Raw genomic sequence first — 15,760 nt, 5'->3', positions numbered from 1 at the left:
TAAAGAGGTTTATTACTGTCAAAACATTAAGCCACATCCATAAAGAAGAGAAAACTTTTTTATTTTTTATTTTTAACTGTGTGGGTGCTCCTCATTGTTTACATCTGGCTTTTCAATTCTCACTCAACTGATGAGAGCCTTACCTGATGAAGAGAAGATGAAATACGTAAACAAGTCTTTTGTGAAAGCTAAAAATGTCAGCGAAAGTCCCTGTACTGAAAACGTTTAGGCAATGGGATTGAGTGTGTGCTTACATTAGGCACTAGTGGGTTCGTCATTGGAGCATTGCAGCCACAACTCAGGAGTGGCTCTAGGCTCATGGCGGCCCTGGTCAGGGTGAGTAGGTAGGGGGGCCCCGGAAGAGGGGGTTCGGGCGGGGCCCCCCAGAGCTCAGGAAGGTTTTTTAATAAAACGTCCAGAAAAGGCGTTAATGACCAGTACCTGCGGCTGCTCCTACCCTTCCGAATTAGTCTATGAACGATAAAATTTAGGAGGAGGAGTGTATGACACACGGCTATATATTGGCGTGGCGGCCCCGGAGGCCGTGGCTTATATACGCCTGTACCAGCGGGCCAGCAGTGGGTAGGGGGAAAAAAGAAGCCAACCAGGAGGAACGCAGGCGCGGAGGCCAGTGAAGAGTGGGGGAACCGGGGTCAGGGTGTTTGGAAGTGGAACAGAGCCGGAGACCGCCAAATGTCTGCCAGGGGCCTCCACGCAAATATGTATCCATCCTCAGAGGATTAATATATGAAGGATATATATTGGCGTGGCGGCCCCTGGGGTTTGGTGGCCCTGTGCAGGTGCACATGCCTAAGGCCGCCCCGGCACAACTGGTAACAGAAGAAGAAAGAACTGTTGTCTTCGCATCCACACTGACCTTGTGGGATGTGGAATATTTTAAAACGTTACCCTGGAGTAGAGCAACAAGTGTGATTCCATCTATCTTGTTACTTTCCAAGATAACAACCATTAGCTTGTGACCACAGATGGCTTCAGTGAGACGGTGTAGGATACTGGCAAAATAGGATGCGTATACTTTTTAAATTAATTACATTATCATTAGAAGGAAGAGCTGTGTGGATAGTTTATCTAGATTTTTAGTGGAGAGATTAAACAAGCAGGAAAGACACTGTGGCCAAGGGGGAAGTACTTTTTGACCAAGGTCAATGATGTTCCAAATGTGGTAGGGTGTGGGCATTTGTGAAAAGGGCTTAGTTGAAGATCAAAATGTAAAAAATAAAATTAAAATAAAAGAATTGGAACAGCGGTTGTACTTTTTCTGAAAGAATAAAGAAGGTTTTGTGAAGATATTTTTTGTTGAGACAGGATAGGTTTGTGTGTAGAAGTTCTTTGAGATCAAAGAAGTTAACCGTGGCAATTTAGGGGTAACAACTGAGAAACTGGTAATGACAATTCACTTGTGGCACACTTCAAAAACATGATAAACATAAAAGGCTGTGCATTTAATGTGGTCATTCTGACAAGAAGGGAAGTGCAGAGCTTAGCTCTGGACTCCATTTTATTTCAAGTATTTTAAAACATCTACTCAAAAGTCTTTCAGAGACATCTGATATCGTAGGGTTCAGTAAAACATATGTAGTAATCCTTGTAGATTCTGGGTCCAAATGTAGAGGGGAGTTTAATTGTTCTTAAAAGTGCCCACCACAGACTATATTCTGGAATTTAACAGGTGTATTTTCAAAGAGAATGGTGTGAAATTTACCTCATTTAAAAGTAAATTGTTTCTAAATTAAAGTCGGATATGGGGGGGGGGGGTCACTGTGTTTCTCTGCCACCAGCAATGTAATAGGATGTGTGAAGAAGATTGTGTGTGAAGTACCACATACAGTGGTACAATACGTTTTTGATGTTTGTGGTCTTTTGAGGGACAACCCGTGGTTGGTGCCTTTGTAATCAACACAATACGTATAGATTTTCTCCATTTCAGATGTTTTTAATCCTGGGTGGATACGAAAGCAATCATACATGTAGTATGAAGCAGAATGTATTTTTCTAATAAGAAAAACACTGAAGAAAATGGAGGAAAAGTGTTTTGGTAATAGTAATACAGTACACTGAATCTAGTGTTCATGTTAGCAATTTTTGAAGCCTCTGAAAACTTCTGTGGGTTCAAATGGATTGCCTACGTTCTATAAACTATGCAAAGTAATAAAGGTGTACATCTGCAGGGCAGATACAGTATGATGATTGTTGAATTTACTGTGGGTAGTGAAGGACAGAGAACACAAAATTAAATTGAGTTCAATGGAGTAGTACACAGAGTATACTAAGAATGTGTTCAGACGAGCAGATTCTTGTATCCCTACTCAGGGTAATGCGTGAATATCATTTTTTAAACTGATGAAAATTTATTAATTTCTGTAATACCGTGTAATGGTGTATGTTTTTATGAATTTTTTATTACGAATTTACGATATACAATGAGTAATCAGCAAGTTCTGCTGTTTTTTTAACAAAAATAACAACAATTCTAATAAATTGATAACATTTTAACACTCATATCCATTGAATAAATTAATGTTGATTACCGCTGTTTTATATAAGCCTGTAAATTTGGTAACCCACGCATAGACCAGACCCACCTTTTTTGACCCACATTCTGTCTTGAGATAGAGGCCCATTAGGACCACATCCTTTGTGTAAAATGCTGGAAAAGGAAACTTGTTATTTTTGATTATTGACCCATTCCTTTTCCGGGTGAAAGGGTAACACCCTCCTTATTGTAGATGTTACCAGTTCTGCATTTCAGGGATCTCCTTTGGGTGCTTCCATTTCTGCTGCAAGGTTGCGGTTTCATTTATTTAACTTGTGTTGTTTCCCCAAATGTTCCCCGAGCTCTCCAACAGTTCGACCTACTCTACTTCGGCACATCTGGTTTGTTGTGGTCTCTTCAGTTATCTTTTATCGTCTCATATTTACACACATCCATTTCAAAACTGCGGAAATATCAAAACATTCAGTATTGGTAGTCAGAGATGAACACGTGGACGGAGTTTTTAACATTTTTTTTAATGTGGTATATTAACCGTGGCAGTTAAATAGCTTATACTCCCTTAGTGTCTATGGCCCTCGCCCAGTGGCCAAGTGTAGAACCGCAAAAGCCCACTGGAGTTGATTTAGGGTCGCTACAAACACGGTCAAACAATTTGAGTCTAGTCAGTTTTTGGGAATGGCGTTTACTCTGAGCAGACTGAAGAGTTAAATGGATTTATTTGTGTCAACACTTCTTGCTGCATCATGATTAATACCTTTAATCTAGAGTGAATTGCTAAGCCTTCTAGTTTCTTGATTTTATTTCAGGGCAGGAGTCTCAGCTACAAATACACCTGGCCCAGGTTTCATTCTTTGAGAGAAATATTGCTGTAATGTCTTGAAGTGAAATATTGTAGCCCATCCATACTCCTTGATTTAACTATCTGTCCTCATTCGAGCTTTTGTCCTCCTAATTTCATCCATCCATCCATTCTCAGACACAGACAGACAGAACGGCCATCAGCCTCCGGACCCCCCACCAACAGCCCACTTTTGCTATTGGTTTAATTCACATGCCTCGGCCCTATTTATGCACATAAAATGAGTGAAGATTTTTTTTAATCACTAACCTGACAAAACCCTGGACTAAGGCTGTTCTGTAGATGGTAGGCCATCTTGCAAACATGCCAGTTAGGATTATGATTTCTGAGAGGAAACCACATTAGTATGGGCACATTTACCATAAAGTTAAATACTTAGTTGTTACCCACAGGTATACACAGCTAAACAGGGAAACGTTCGGAGAAAAAAAAAAAAAAAAGACCTACTGGCAATACTAAAGCATTTATATTTTATACGATACAGTAAAAGAATCTCAGAACCCTCATGTTTATGTTAGACAACAGTTTATTTACAAATTCTTGCAACTAAACATTTTATTTCAAGTCTCCGTAATGTAAAGTTTACCCCTGACTTTACTAAAATAAAAATAAAAATATACATAACAAAAGAATAACAGTGATGATTGTTGGTTGCGATTTTGGGTGTAAATTGGCAGATTCTGCCAAAAGGTTTTAGGAAAGAGCCAATGTGAATATGCAGACGTGTTAAACACAATTGTTGTGAGGTGCATCTTGTTGCGAAATCTTCCTTCCACAGTTAGGACCGAGATGCCAAACACTGGTTCACGACTTCCAACAAATGGGCATTTTCCAAAGCTGCAGCGACCCGCTCCTTGTCAGCCAGCTGTTTATTCACTGTAAGAAGGGATGAAAATAAAACAATACACTAAATTCTTGCTATCAAACAACTGGGAATCTGGTCAAAACCAGGAAACATGGGTTAAAAAGCCTTTCTAACGTTGGGTCGTACTCACATGTGCAAGTAACAATATATACAAAACAAAGAGAACAAAAGTTTTATTTGTATCTATGTCGACAAACAATGCACTCTCTTCTGCTTACAAGTGACACTATTAAACATTTATAATGGTAGCAATAGTCAAGTTATTTAGATACACACCATTTGCAATAAGCATAATTTGCCTAATTATTTTTTATAATGATTAATCCAGCAGTCTCTTTTAAGTAATTTAAACGGATGTGTCAACATTACCCATTTTAATGGTATTCAATGTATCAACCTTGGAAGGATAAAAGAGTTGAGCCTATAGAAATCTAAAAACTTGATCTGCAGACCACAACAGAGGTCAGCTGTGAATGCAAGTACTACAGAAACCTGCATGTATACATTACGCAAATATTACCAGATTGGCCCAGCCATTTATGCTTTTGAAGAAAACAAATTAGTAGTTTTAAAAAAATAGGTCACAAATTTTGTAAAGCGCCTGGATACTCAGGAGATGCGATAGGTTCCATTAAATAATAAGCGTGAGCTGACCATATGATCTTGAAAGTGAGCATAAATGCTGTGTCTGATTAAATTGTTTTTATACAGACCATACACCAATGTAAGCATTATTACGCAATTTCAAATGTCTATCTTATACACCAAACAAATCACATTGATAATTCAACTGAAGTCGTACACAACCCGTAACAGCATATTTCACAATTTTGGAGCAGTGATAAAGGCGAGTGCCCACAAAGGAGTGGTGGGGGTGGGGCTGAAAGAAGGATCAATTAAAACATATACCAGCTCTGCAACATGTGGACAATAACAGGGTTTTGGCCCCTATTGCCCCAACCCAGTGTCCTATGACACACACACACCCACCCACCCCTGCTTTTATAGGCTTCGTCAATCGAGGCATTCCATACACCTCCTTAGTACCAATATCATACATAGGCCCTCAATTTGTTCAATTACATAGTACCACCCGAACTAAGCCCATCACAAGAACAAAGTCAGGTCTGCAATTGAACACTCAAATGTGTGGAGTCATCCTGGCTGACTAATAACCTTTTGAGGTCACACTAATGGCAGACTGTATGCTAAACCAATGCCAATAACAGTCTTTAATGTTTCATGATATAAACAATGTTGGTACTATTCACATTGCTTCCCTGTAAAAAAGTAAACTAAATTAGATGGTGTCAACGTTGCAAATTCCAGTCAAAATGAAATCTCCATTGCTAAATTACTTGTAACTTCCTAGATGTATTAACAAACTGCACAGGATATTTAAATTCCTGTCTTTCGATTGTGCAAATGAAGCAGATTATTCAATTGCAGGGTTGTTGACTAAACTCTTTAGGGAAAATGTTATTTGCCTGAAACAATCGGTTTGTGGCGTGATTTGTTGTAGGTTCGAGATGCTATGCACACTCTTCTCTTGCCTTCTAGCTTTGTGCCTGGAAAATTACAACTTGTTTTCCTCAAAATCTATATTTTGGCACCAAACAAAACTCCTCCATACAAGCCCATAATATATTTCGAGGCAGACTTCACCTCACTATATTTTCTTCGCTGGTCTGACATTTGTGTGCCTTCCTTTGAAATCTGTATGCATGGGTTATCTTTGGCTTGCTCTTCCCAGGATGATCGCCATGAATCTACCACACAAAGAGCTCCAAACAAGTGAATGCGGGTATTTAAGATTTTCTATTTGCAGCATGTATCAATTTTCAGTTCCAGAAGGTGGTGGTCGGAGAGTGAAAGCGGAGGAATGGAACAGGAGAGTTCGGAATACACTACAGACTCTTCCAGGTTGAATATCCACTCAGTAGTGTTTAGTGTAGACTTGTAAAGAGGACAGGGTTACCTCTCTGCATACACATAAGGAGTACAATACCTAAAGAAGCCATAGTGGACCATAGATTGTGGTCTAAGTGTCCCCTGAAGTTGTCATTTTAAATGTGAGCAACAAATATCTCTCCAACTTGCTACCCATAATGCCAATCCTGATTTGATTGACAGTGCATCAAAACAAACAACTTGTTTGTATAGAGGAAGGGCTTTGTGAAAAATCTAATGCAGGATTCCTCTTCTTATGCATGTGTTCCAAAGGCAAATGCATATCAGTGAATAAGAAAGGCAACTCGATTGTTTGATTAACATGAAAATGTGAAACAACTTTTGACAAAAGCCTTCAAAATACACACATTAAATGTCTGTCTACGTATTTGTAAATAAAATGAGGACTGTGGGATAGAAGATTATTTATGCTCACCCTGGACTGTTTGTTGCGCCTCTGAATTGTTTTACTGCACTTTCTGAAAGCCAGACGATAAAATAAAGAGTCAAGTCAAGTCAAGTCAAATAATTTATTTAGCGTGCTACATACCCAGAGGGTCTCAAGGCGCTAGAAGAAGGGTGGGGAATTACTTGTCGAATATCCAAGTTTTAAGTTGCTCCAGCGGCCAGCACGGGTGGCGACGTCAAAACTGAAACATGACATTTTGTCTTATCTTACCTATTGTCCCTGCAGGTAATGTCTGATCATCCTTCTGAGACAACTTGGACTGTGCTCTTGTTTGGGTGCATGCCACCTTTCAAATGACTAAGACGCATTGCATCGTTCAGTACTCCAGCGTGGTTGATTAGGATACAAGTTTATACATGTAGGAGTGATTTGTCCAAATAACCATGTATTAACCTGAAACAAATAAATCACCTACCTCGTTGCTGTCTGTTCAGCAAGCCGGCACTGCACTCTTACTTTAATTATTATTTATACCATAATTGTCAGGGTGTATTCTTAGAGCTTAAATTGAAAATTACGTTATTATTGCATTATGAAGTAGCTGCTTGTATTACGCTGACTTCGTACTGCACCTAATGATTTTGCCTGTTTATTAAAGTCTGCAAATAGAGATTTGTGTTTGTTAATCCTTTTAAATCCGCTTTATTGATTAATTTACTTGTTTGAGCGATTAAACAACCATCTTCATTGGGGGTTTCAAAATTACATTTCACTTAACATCCAATCACAGCCTTCCGAGGAATTGGTGTCATCAAGTGTGCCTATGTAAGAGTATCCGAAGATAAGTCATCATAGTAGACCGTAGATGATGATCCTTTTCCCAGGAGGATTTAAGGCGTGTGTTTCTATGTATGCAATTAGGTTTTATTTGTACAAAACGAAACTAGCCAAAAGGCTGTGCATCACTGTCTGTGGTCAGAGGCAAGGATACAGCCAATGAGTCATTGGCGACTTAGCTGGTTTCTGGGAGCAGAATTGCACTGTCACTTCATCTTGATGTAGTGTTTTTTAAACGTTGCGTCTTTAACACCTTGGCTGCTATGACTTTTCCCCTCCTGTGCTGAATAAGATGTAAATCCCATTGTTCATGACGAGCTCAGCTCGTCATAAGCACAGCTCCAGTGTGCCTCCAGCTGAACTCGTCATGAGCAGCGAAGGGGTTAATGCTTTCCTAAACTGGAGCAAGGTTGGGCATTCTTGATGGATCCAGGTATGTTGTTCCCGATCCTGGGTGCATAAATGGCAAAAGACCTGTTGCCTTGTTTTTTCTTCTCATGTTACCCTTCTTTGTCTGCAGTCTGCCAGTCAGATTTGGGGGAGTGCGACAGGCAGTGCTTAATTTGGGCCAGTGGGTTCCAGTGCTCGGCACCGGCACTTACCTGCCAACACCAGTGCTTGTGACAGTCTATCACATGGTGGCGCTGATTATAAATTCAATATATATTAAAAATGACTATTACCTACCACACCAAGCCATTCTTAAATGTTTGGGGCCTAGAATAGTCTGAATTGTCACACTTGTAAAAGTGTGATGTTAGTAATTGTGTTGGTACTGGCAGGGGCAATGAGTGGTGCAAGATTCAGTGGCCTCATGATGAGGCGCCTGGCACTCATTTTATTAATTTATTTGTTTGTTTGTTTTTTTACACAAATTAAGCACAGGGCAGGTCACAATGTAAATGATGGGGCTGGTGTTGAAGATGGTGCAAGAGCCAATACAGTTACATCATGATGGATGTGATGTAATCATGTTTCTTCAGGCCCTGGATGAGATGTGCTGTGGCATGTTGGATCCGTGCGGGGAGGGGGTGGGCAAGAGGGGGTGCTAGTGTGAAGCTATGGAGGATGAGGCTTGCACCATTTCTATGTGAGGGCACGTGGGCTTAAACAGCAGTTCTGAAATTACTTTTTGGGAGGAACAGATACGCTTTATTTAATAACATGTATAAGGCTGACTTTGCTTGCTTGGCAGTGTGTTTCTGGAGGGTGTGGTTGGTGTCTGGTGAATTGAAGTGATATTCCAATGGGTGAAAGTGGGGTTTAAAGCTGCCAAGGTACATGCCAGAGAGCCAGGTTTGGACTATTTGTTGTCTGTCGTTCTCAACAAATAAAAGGAATTCTGTCTTTGAGGTTGAGCTTTCATGTCCACGCAAACACTGCTGTTCTGTGTTTGACCAACAAGGCCATTTACATAAAATTCCAAGCTGTATTATTCTTGCCATTCTTCCAGAATATAAGTGCAAGCAGCTAAGGTACTTCAGCATAGGACAAAAGCCATTTATCTATCCAGGCACAATATTACAGCTTTGTCCATTTCTATCACGGCGTGGATAGCACTGTGCTAATCCTACGCTTAAAGACTTTGATAGAAAAGCAGACATTTGAGGTGAACAGATCTAGAGTATCCCTGGTGTTGAGAGTGCTCCATACAGGAGCTGCTTTCCACCTAAACTTGAGAACTACCCAGAGTTCTCTGATGCACAAGTTACTACTTGTGTAACGATATATCTGTAAGAGACATTAGTTAGTGAATAGATTCCTTACCTTAGAATATATTCCTTACCATAGAATATCCTCAGCCGTCAGACTGGATCCGGAAATTTTTGCGTAGCAATACCCCTGTGCGCCGGCAGACATCGTCCGCGGCCCCGCGTCCGTCGTCGGCATCGTTTGCGCCGGAATGACGTCGTCTGAGTACTTAGACGCCGCGCTGACGTCAGTTCTGATACACAGCTTTTCCGCGCCAGATACGCAGAGCCATGATAGAACCAACACTGGTGCCATGAAACTAGGGCCCTGAAAGGGGATGACCTTAACCCTAGATATCGGTTCACAGAACGGGGAGGATGGGTGGGTCGGTAAGGAATCTATCACTAACTAATGTCTCTTACAGATAGATCGTTACACAAGTAGTAACTTGTGCATCTGAAAGAGACACGTTAGTGATTGATTCCTTACCTTAGAATAGATACCCCAGCAATACCAACCCCGGTGGTGGGTCTGGGAACCAATAATCACACCAGAAAGTCCTGGAGGACGGAACGGCCAAAGAAGCCATCCCTCCGGACTTGGCTGTCCAGGCAATAGTGTCTTGCAAATGTGTGCAGAGAGGCCCACGTAGCTGCCTGGCAAATGTCCTGCAAGGGCACTCCTCGGCCCAGGGCAGTGGTAGTCACCGTGGCCCGAGTGGATTGAGCCCTCAGTCCAACAGGGGGCTCCTTCTTAGCCAAGGAGTAACACGCCTGGATACACAAGATGATCCACCGAGAGATGGTCTGCTTGTGCACCGCCTTTCCCTTCTTAGCGCCCACGTAACCAACAAAGAGTTGGTCATCCACCCGGAACTGGCGTGTGCAATCCAGATAGTAAGAGAGCGCACGTTTTGGGTCCAGACGGTGGAGCCTCTCTTCCTCTTTCGAGGGATGCGGAGGCGGAAAGAAGGTGGGCAGGGTAATGGACTGGCCGATGTGGAAGTCCGTGACAACCTTGGGCAGGAAAGAGGGTCTCGTCCACAACACAACCTTGTCTGGATGGACAGAGAGGAAAGGAGGTGTAGAAGAAAGAGCCTGGAGCTCACTCACTCTCCTGGCAGAGGTGATGGCAACCAGGAAAGCAGTCTTCAAAGTAAGAAGACGGAGAGGACAGTTATGGAGCGGCTCATAGGGAGCACACATTAGGTAAGTAAGTACAAGGTTCAAGTCCCACTGGGGCATCACGAAAGGAACAGGACGAAACATGTGTGTGATGCCCTTCAAAAACCTATTTACAATTGGGGACTTGAACAAGGAAGGCTGATCAGGTAGCCTTAAGAAGGCGGAAAGGGCAGAAAGGTACCTCTTGATAGTGCCCAGAGCAGAGCCCTGCTGGGCAAGAGAAAGAAGGAAGAGGAGAACCTCAGAAAGGGGTGAAGAGAGTGGATCCACAGCCTTTGCTGTGCACCATGCCACAAATCTGTTCCACCTGCAGGCGTATACCGACTTTGTGGAGGGACGCCTGGCTGCCAGAATGACATTACAGACTTCAGGAGGCAAGTCAAATGGCCTCAACTGTCGCCGCTCAATCTCCAAGCTTGTAGGTGGAGACTGGACAGGTTCGGGTGGAGGACCGGCCCCTGCTGCTGCGACAGAAGGTCCTCCCAAAGAGGCAGACGAATCGGGGGACCGACTGACATGCTGAGTAGCTCGGGATACTAGTATCTTCGTGCCCAGTCCGGAGCCACAAGGATAACCTGGGCCCGGTCGCGCCTGATCTTCTTCAGCACTCTGGGCAGAAGTGGTATAGGCGGAAAGGCGTACAATAGACCACAACTCCACTCGCGACGAAAAGTGTCTCCGAGCGAGTGCCGCCTTGGAAATTCCAACGCGCAGAACTGATGACATTGCGCGTTCTCTTCTGTGGCGAATAGATCTAACCAAGGCTCTCCCCACTGCTGAAAGAGACCTTGCGCCTCGTCCGAGTTCAGACGCCATTCGTGACCCATCATGCACCGACGGCTGAGTTTGTCCGCCCTGGCGTTCAGAGAACCTACCAGGTGTTGAACCACCAGGGACACGCCCTGATGTTCCAGCCACTGCCAGAGACGCAGAGCCTCCTGGCATAGGGTCCACGACCCCAACCCGCCCTGTTTGTTGCAGTACAACATGGCGGTGGTGTTGTCCGTGAACACCTGCACTACACTCCCCCGGACAGAGGGGAGGAATGCCTTCAGTGCAAGTCGGATCGCCCGCAGCTCCAGAAGGTTGATGTTGAGCTGGGACTCCGCCGGAGACCAGAGGCCTCTGATCTCCGCCTCTCCCATGTGGCCCCCCCAGCCCAGGAGGGACACGTCCGTCACAACCACGTGCTCCGGGTGGGGTAGGGATAGGGATCTGCCACTGACCCAATCGCGGTCCGTGAGCCACCACTGCAACTGTCTTGCAGTGCCCTCCGAGATCAAGACATCGTCGGACAAGTTGCCCTGATGCTGGGCTCTCTGAAACTTCAGGTCCCACTGCAGAGCCCGCATCCGCCACCGGGCGTGATGCACCAGAAGGATGCAGGAGGCCATCAGCCCCAGATGCCGCAGCGTCAACCTGAACGAGACTCGGGATAAAGGCTGAAAGAGCCTGAATATCCCGAACCCGCTGTTCGGGAGGATAAACCCGAAACTGCGCCGAGTCTAGAACCGCTCCGATGAAGAGGAGCTTCTGAGAGGGGCACAGGTGTGACTTCGGCACATTGATGGAGAACCGCAGCAGGTGCAGGAGATCGGCCGTAGTCTGGAGGTGGCTGACGACTGTCTGGGGCGAGCCCGCCTTCAACAACCAGTCGTCGAGGTAGGGAAGACTGACACCCCTAACCTGCGCAGATGAGCTGCGACCACCGCCATCACTTTCGTGAACACCCGTGGGGCGCTGGTAAGGCCGAAGGGGAGCACGGTAAACTGAAAGTGCTCGTGGCCTACCGTGAACCGCAGGTAACGCTAGTGGGCCGGCAGGACGGGGATGTGAAAATAAGCGTCCTGCAAGTCCAACGCTACCATCCAGTGTCCGGGGTCCAGGGCAGCTAAGACCTGAGCCAAAGTCAGCATCTTGAACTTCTCCTTCCGGAGGAAGCCGTTGACATTCCGTAGGTCCAAGATAGGGCGTAGGCCCCCTTTGCCCTTCTTGGGTACCAGAAAGTAGTGGGAGTAACAACCACACCCTACTTCTGGCCCAGGAACGCGCTCGATGGCCCCCTTGGCCAAGAGGGCCGTGACTTCCTCTTGCAGAAATTGCAAGTGATCCCCCCGACACGCGGTGAAATTGCGGTGGCATGGCTGGAGTTCAAGTTCAAGTTCGGGTATTTGTATAGCGCACTGCTCACCCAGAGGGTTTTAAGGCGCTTGGGTAGGGGTTCATTATTTGTCGAATAGCCAGGTTTTAAGTTCCTTTCTGAAGGAGAAGTGGTTCTGAGTAAGGCGGAGGTGAGTGGGGAGTGAGTTCCAGGTCTTGGCGGCAAGGAAGGAGAAGGATCTGCCACCCATGGTGGATTTTCGGATGCGCGGGACGGCGGCGAGGGCTTGGTTGGACGATCTTAGTTGGCGGGAGGGTTTGTAGAAGGACAGTCGAGTGTTGAGGCATTCGGGTCCTAGATTGTAAAGGGCTTTGTGTGCGTGGGTGAGAAGGCGGAATGTAATTCTTTTGTTGACGGGAAGCCAGTGGAGGTCTTTTAGGTGTCCGGTGATGTGATCTTGGCGAGGGATGTCTAGAATGAGTCTCGCTGACGCGTTTTGGATGCGTTGGAGTTTTTTCTGTAATTTTGCTGTGATTCCGGCGTATAGTGTGTTGCCATAGTCCAGTCGACTCGTGACCAGTGTGTGGGTGACAGTCTTTCTTGTCTCGAGGGGGATCCAACGGAAGATCTTTTTGAGAATGCGAAGTACGTTGAAGCAGGATGATGAGACTGCGTTGACTTGTCTGGACATCGAGAGAGAGGAGTCTAGGATGAAGCCAAGGTTACGTGCATGGTCTGTGGGTGTGGGTGCTGTGCCCAGAGCGGAAGGCCACCAAGAGTCGTCCCAGGAAGAGGGGGAAGATCCTAGGATGAGCACCTCCGTTTTGTCTGAATTGAGTTTAAGGCGGCTCTGTTTCATCCATTCGGCTACTTCTTTCATGCCATCATGAAGGTTGGTTTTGGCGGTGTTAGGGTCTTTGGTGAGGGAAAGGATTAACTGGGTGTCGTCGGCGTAAGAGATGATGTTAAGGTTGTGTTGATGCGCGATGGAGGCGAGTGGACTCATGTACACGTTGAAGAGGGTGGGACTGAGTGAAGATCCTTGTGGTACTCCACAGATGACTTCAGTGGCCTCAGAGTTGAATGGGGGAAAGTCGGACTTTTTGAGTTCTCCCAGCGAGGAATGAGGTGATCCAGTTCAAGGCTTTTCCTTGTATTCCGATGTTGCCGAGGCGCTGTATAAGGGTGCTGTGGCAGACTGTGTCGAAAGCGGCGGAGAGGTCGAGTAGAATGAGGGCCACAGTTTCACCGTTGTCCAGTAGTGCTCAGATGTCGTCTGTTGCTGCAATGAGGGCGGTTTCGTGCTGTGTTTAGCTCGGAATCCGGATTGAGATGGATCGAGGGAGTTGTTGGATTCAAGGAAGGTGGCGAGCTGGCTGTTGACTGCTTTCTCAATGACTTTGGCCGGGAAAGGGAGGAGGGATATGGGTCGGTAGTTTTTAAGTTCAGAGGGGTCTGCTGTGGGTTTCTTCAGAAGGGCGCTGAGTTCGGCGTGTTTCCAGCTTTCTGGAAAGGTGGCAGAGTTGAAAGAGCAGTTGATGACATCACGGAGATGGGGTGCGATGATGGAGTTCGCTTTGTTGAAGATGTGGTGGGGGCAGGGGTCGGTTGGCGAGCCAGAGTGGATGGAGTTCATTAGGCGGATGGTGTCTTCAGTGGTGATTGGGTTCCAGGCGGTGAGGTTGTTAGTTGGCGGAGTAGGATCTGAGGGTGGTGGGGGGGTTGGAAGCTGGGAGTATTCTCGAAGCTGTTGTGGATGTCGGCAATTTTGTTGTAGAAGGAGGATAGCGTGTTGCAGAGGTCTTGGGAGGGAGTGATGTCGTTAAATGCTGCGGTGGGGTTGGTGAATTCTTTGACGATGTTGAAAAGTTCCTTGCTGTTGTGATTGTTGTTGTCAAGACGATCCTTGAGTGCTGATTTCTTAGCGGATCGAATCAGTTGGTGGTGTTTGCGGGTGGCAGCCTTGAGGATGGACATGTTGTCGGAGGCTGGGTTATTTCTCCATGTTTTCTCCAGGGAGCGGCATAGCTTCTTAGATTTTTTAAGGTCGTCATTGAACCAGGGAGCCTTTTTGCAGTCTGATTTGATCTGGTGTTTTTTCAGGGGTGCTAATTCGTCAGCACTGTGGGTGATCCATTGCTTGAGATTGGTGGCCGCTTGGTTTGGGTCTAACGAGAGGGTAGGAGGGTTTTTGTTGAGTGATGTGAGGAGTTGGTCGGAGGTGATTTTGTTCCAGTTTCTCCGAGGAATAGGTTGTGGGCGGTTGTGGGTCAGTGTGGTTTTGTAGCTGAAGTGAACACAGCTGTGGTCCGTCCAATGGAGAGCTGTGGTGCGATCGAAGGAGATATGTTTGCTGGAGGAGAAGATAGGGTCGAGCGTGTGTCCGGCAACATGGGTGGGGGTGTCACAAGTTGTTTGAGTCAGAGATTGGCCAGGTTGTCCAGGAGGGTGGAGGTGTTGCTGTCGTGTTTGTTTTCAAGGTGATAGTTGAAGTCTCCTAGAAGAATGTAGTTCTCGGAGGCGAGGGCATGTGGGTAGATGAAGTCAGTGATGTCATCGCTGAATTGACTGCGGGTACCTGGAGGCCTGTAGATGAGGGTGCCTCTAAGAGTGGTCCTAGGGTCGGTGTGGATCTGAAAGTGGAGATATTCGGCGGTTGCTGTCGATCTGGGCACCACTGCAACGGTGTTATGCTAACGCTGGCAAAAAGGTCATATTTGCCCCGGCGGCTGGGCGTGCAGAGCGCGTGAAGGCTGATAAGGTATTTACTGTGCCCCAATACTTCTGCTGGATAAGTTACTTATTCTGCCCCACTTATTGATTCATCCTGTAAAAACATACTGTCTTCAAAATGGCCGGGGCCATAAACTGAACACTCTACCCCCGCCTGAACACACGAGGCCCCTCAGCAGCCCCTCGTCAGATAACAAATCAGAGATAAGACTCCCCTTGGTATGCAGGACCCAGAGCCAGCCGGAATTGAATCTGAAACTGCTCTGCTCGGCTATCAAAACAGCAACAACTAAAAGAGGACTAATGTTTACATCCTCCTCACTTGGTGGCCATCTTTAAAACTACTCTTGCTCTCTTTGGCGGCCATCATGGACTAGTCCTTCTGACTAATATTTACTATCGGTACCAAGGTCTCCACTTAGCCCTGTATTTAAATCTATGTGTTCTTAAGTGTCTGTCTTTTACTGCGGTATTTATCACTATTGTATCTTACACTCTATGTAACCTAGAGCTCATAATGTGCTTAGGTATCCGCCTTTTACTGCAGTATTATACTACTACTGGTACCCTACATCTTAGGCAACATACACCCATCTTCACTTTTACTCACTGACA

General features: G+C 45.5%; 1 protein-coding gene across 1 annotated transcript in view; it reads right to left on the bottom strand.

Annotated features, from left to right (window-relative positions):
- Positions 1 to 3,882: 3,882 nt before the first annotated feature.
- The window catches only part of CIAO2B (cytosolic iron-sulfur assembly component 2B), a 72,034-nt gene continuing 60,156 nt past the window's right edge, over positions 3,883 to 15,760 (bottom strand). The window contains exon 5 of the mRNA XM_078647132.1: positions 3,883 to 4,250. Within this exon, the coding sequence (XP_078503258.1) occupies positions 4,153 to 4,250 (98 nt within the window). The 3' untranslated portion in view covers positions 3,883 to 4,152. The remainder of the gene's footprint in view (positions 4,251 to 15,760) is intronic.

This window comes from Lissotriton helveticus, chromosome 6 (assembly GCF_964261635.1).
Source record: "Lissotriton helveticus chromosome 6, aLisHel1.1, whole genome shotgun sequence".
Lineage (NCBI taxonomy): Eukaryota > Metazoa > Chordata > Amphibia > Caudata > Salamandridae > Lissotriton > Lissotriton helveticus.
Note: the sequence above shows the minus strand (reverse complement) of the source record. Positions and strands in the feature narration are given on the sequence as shown.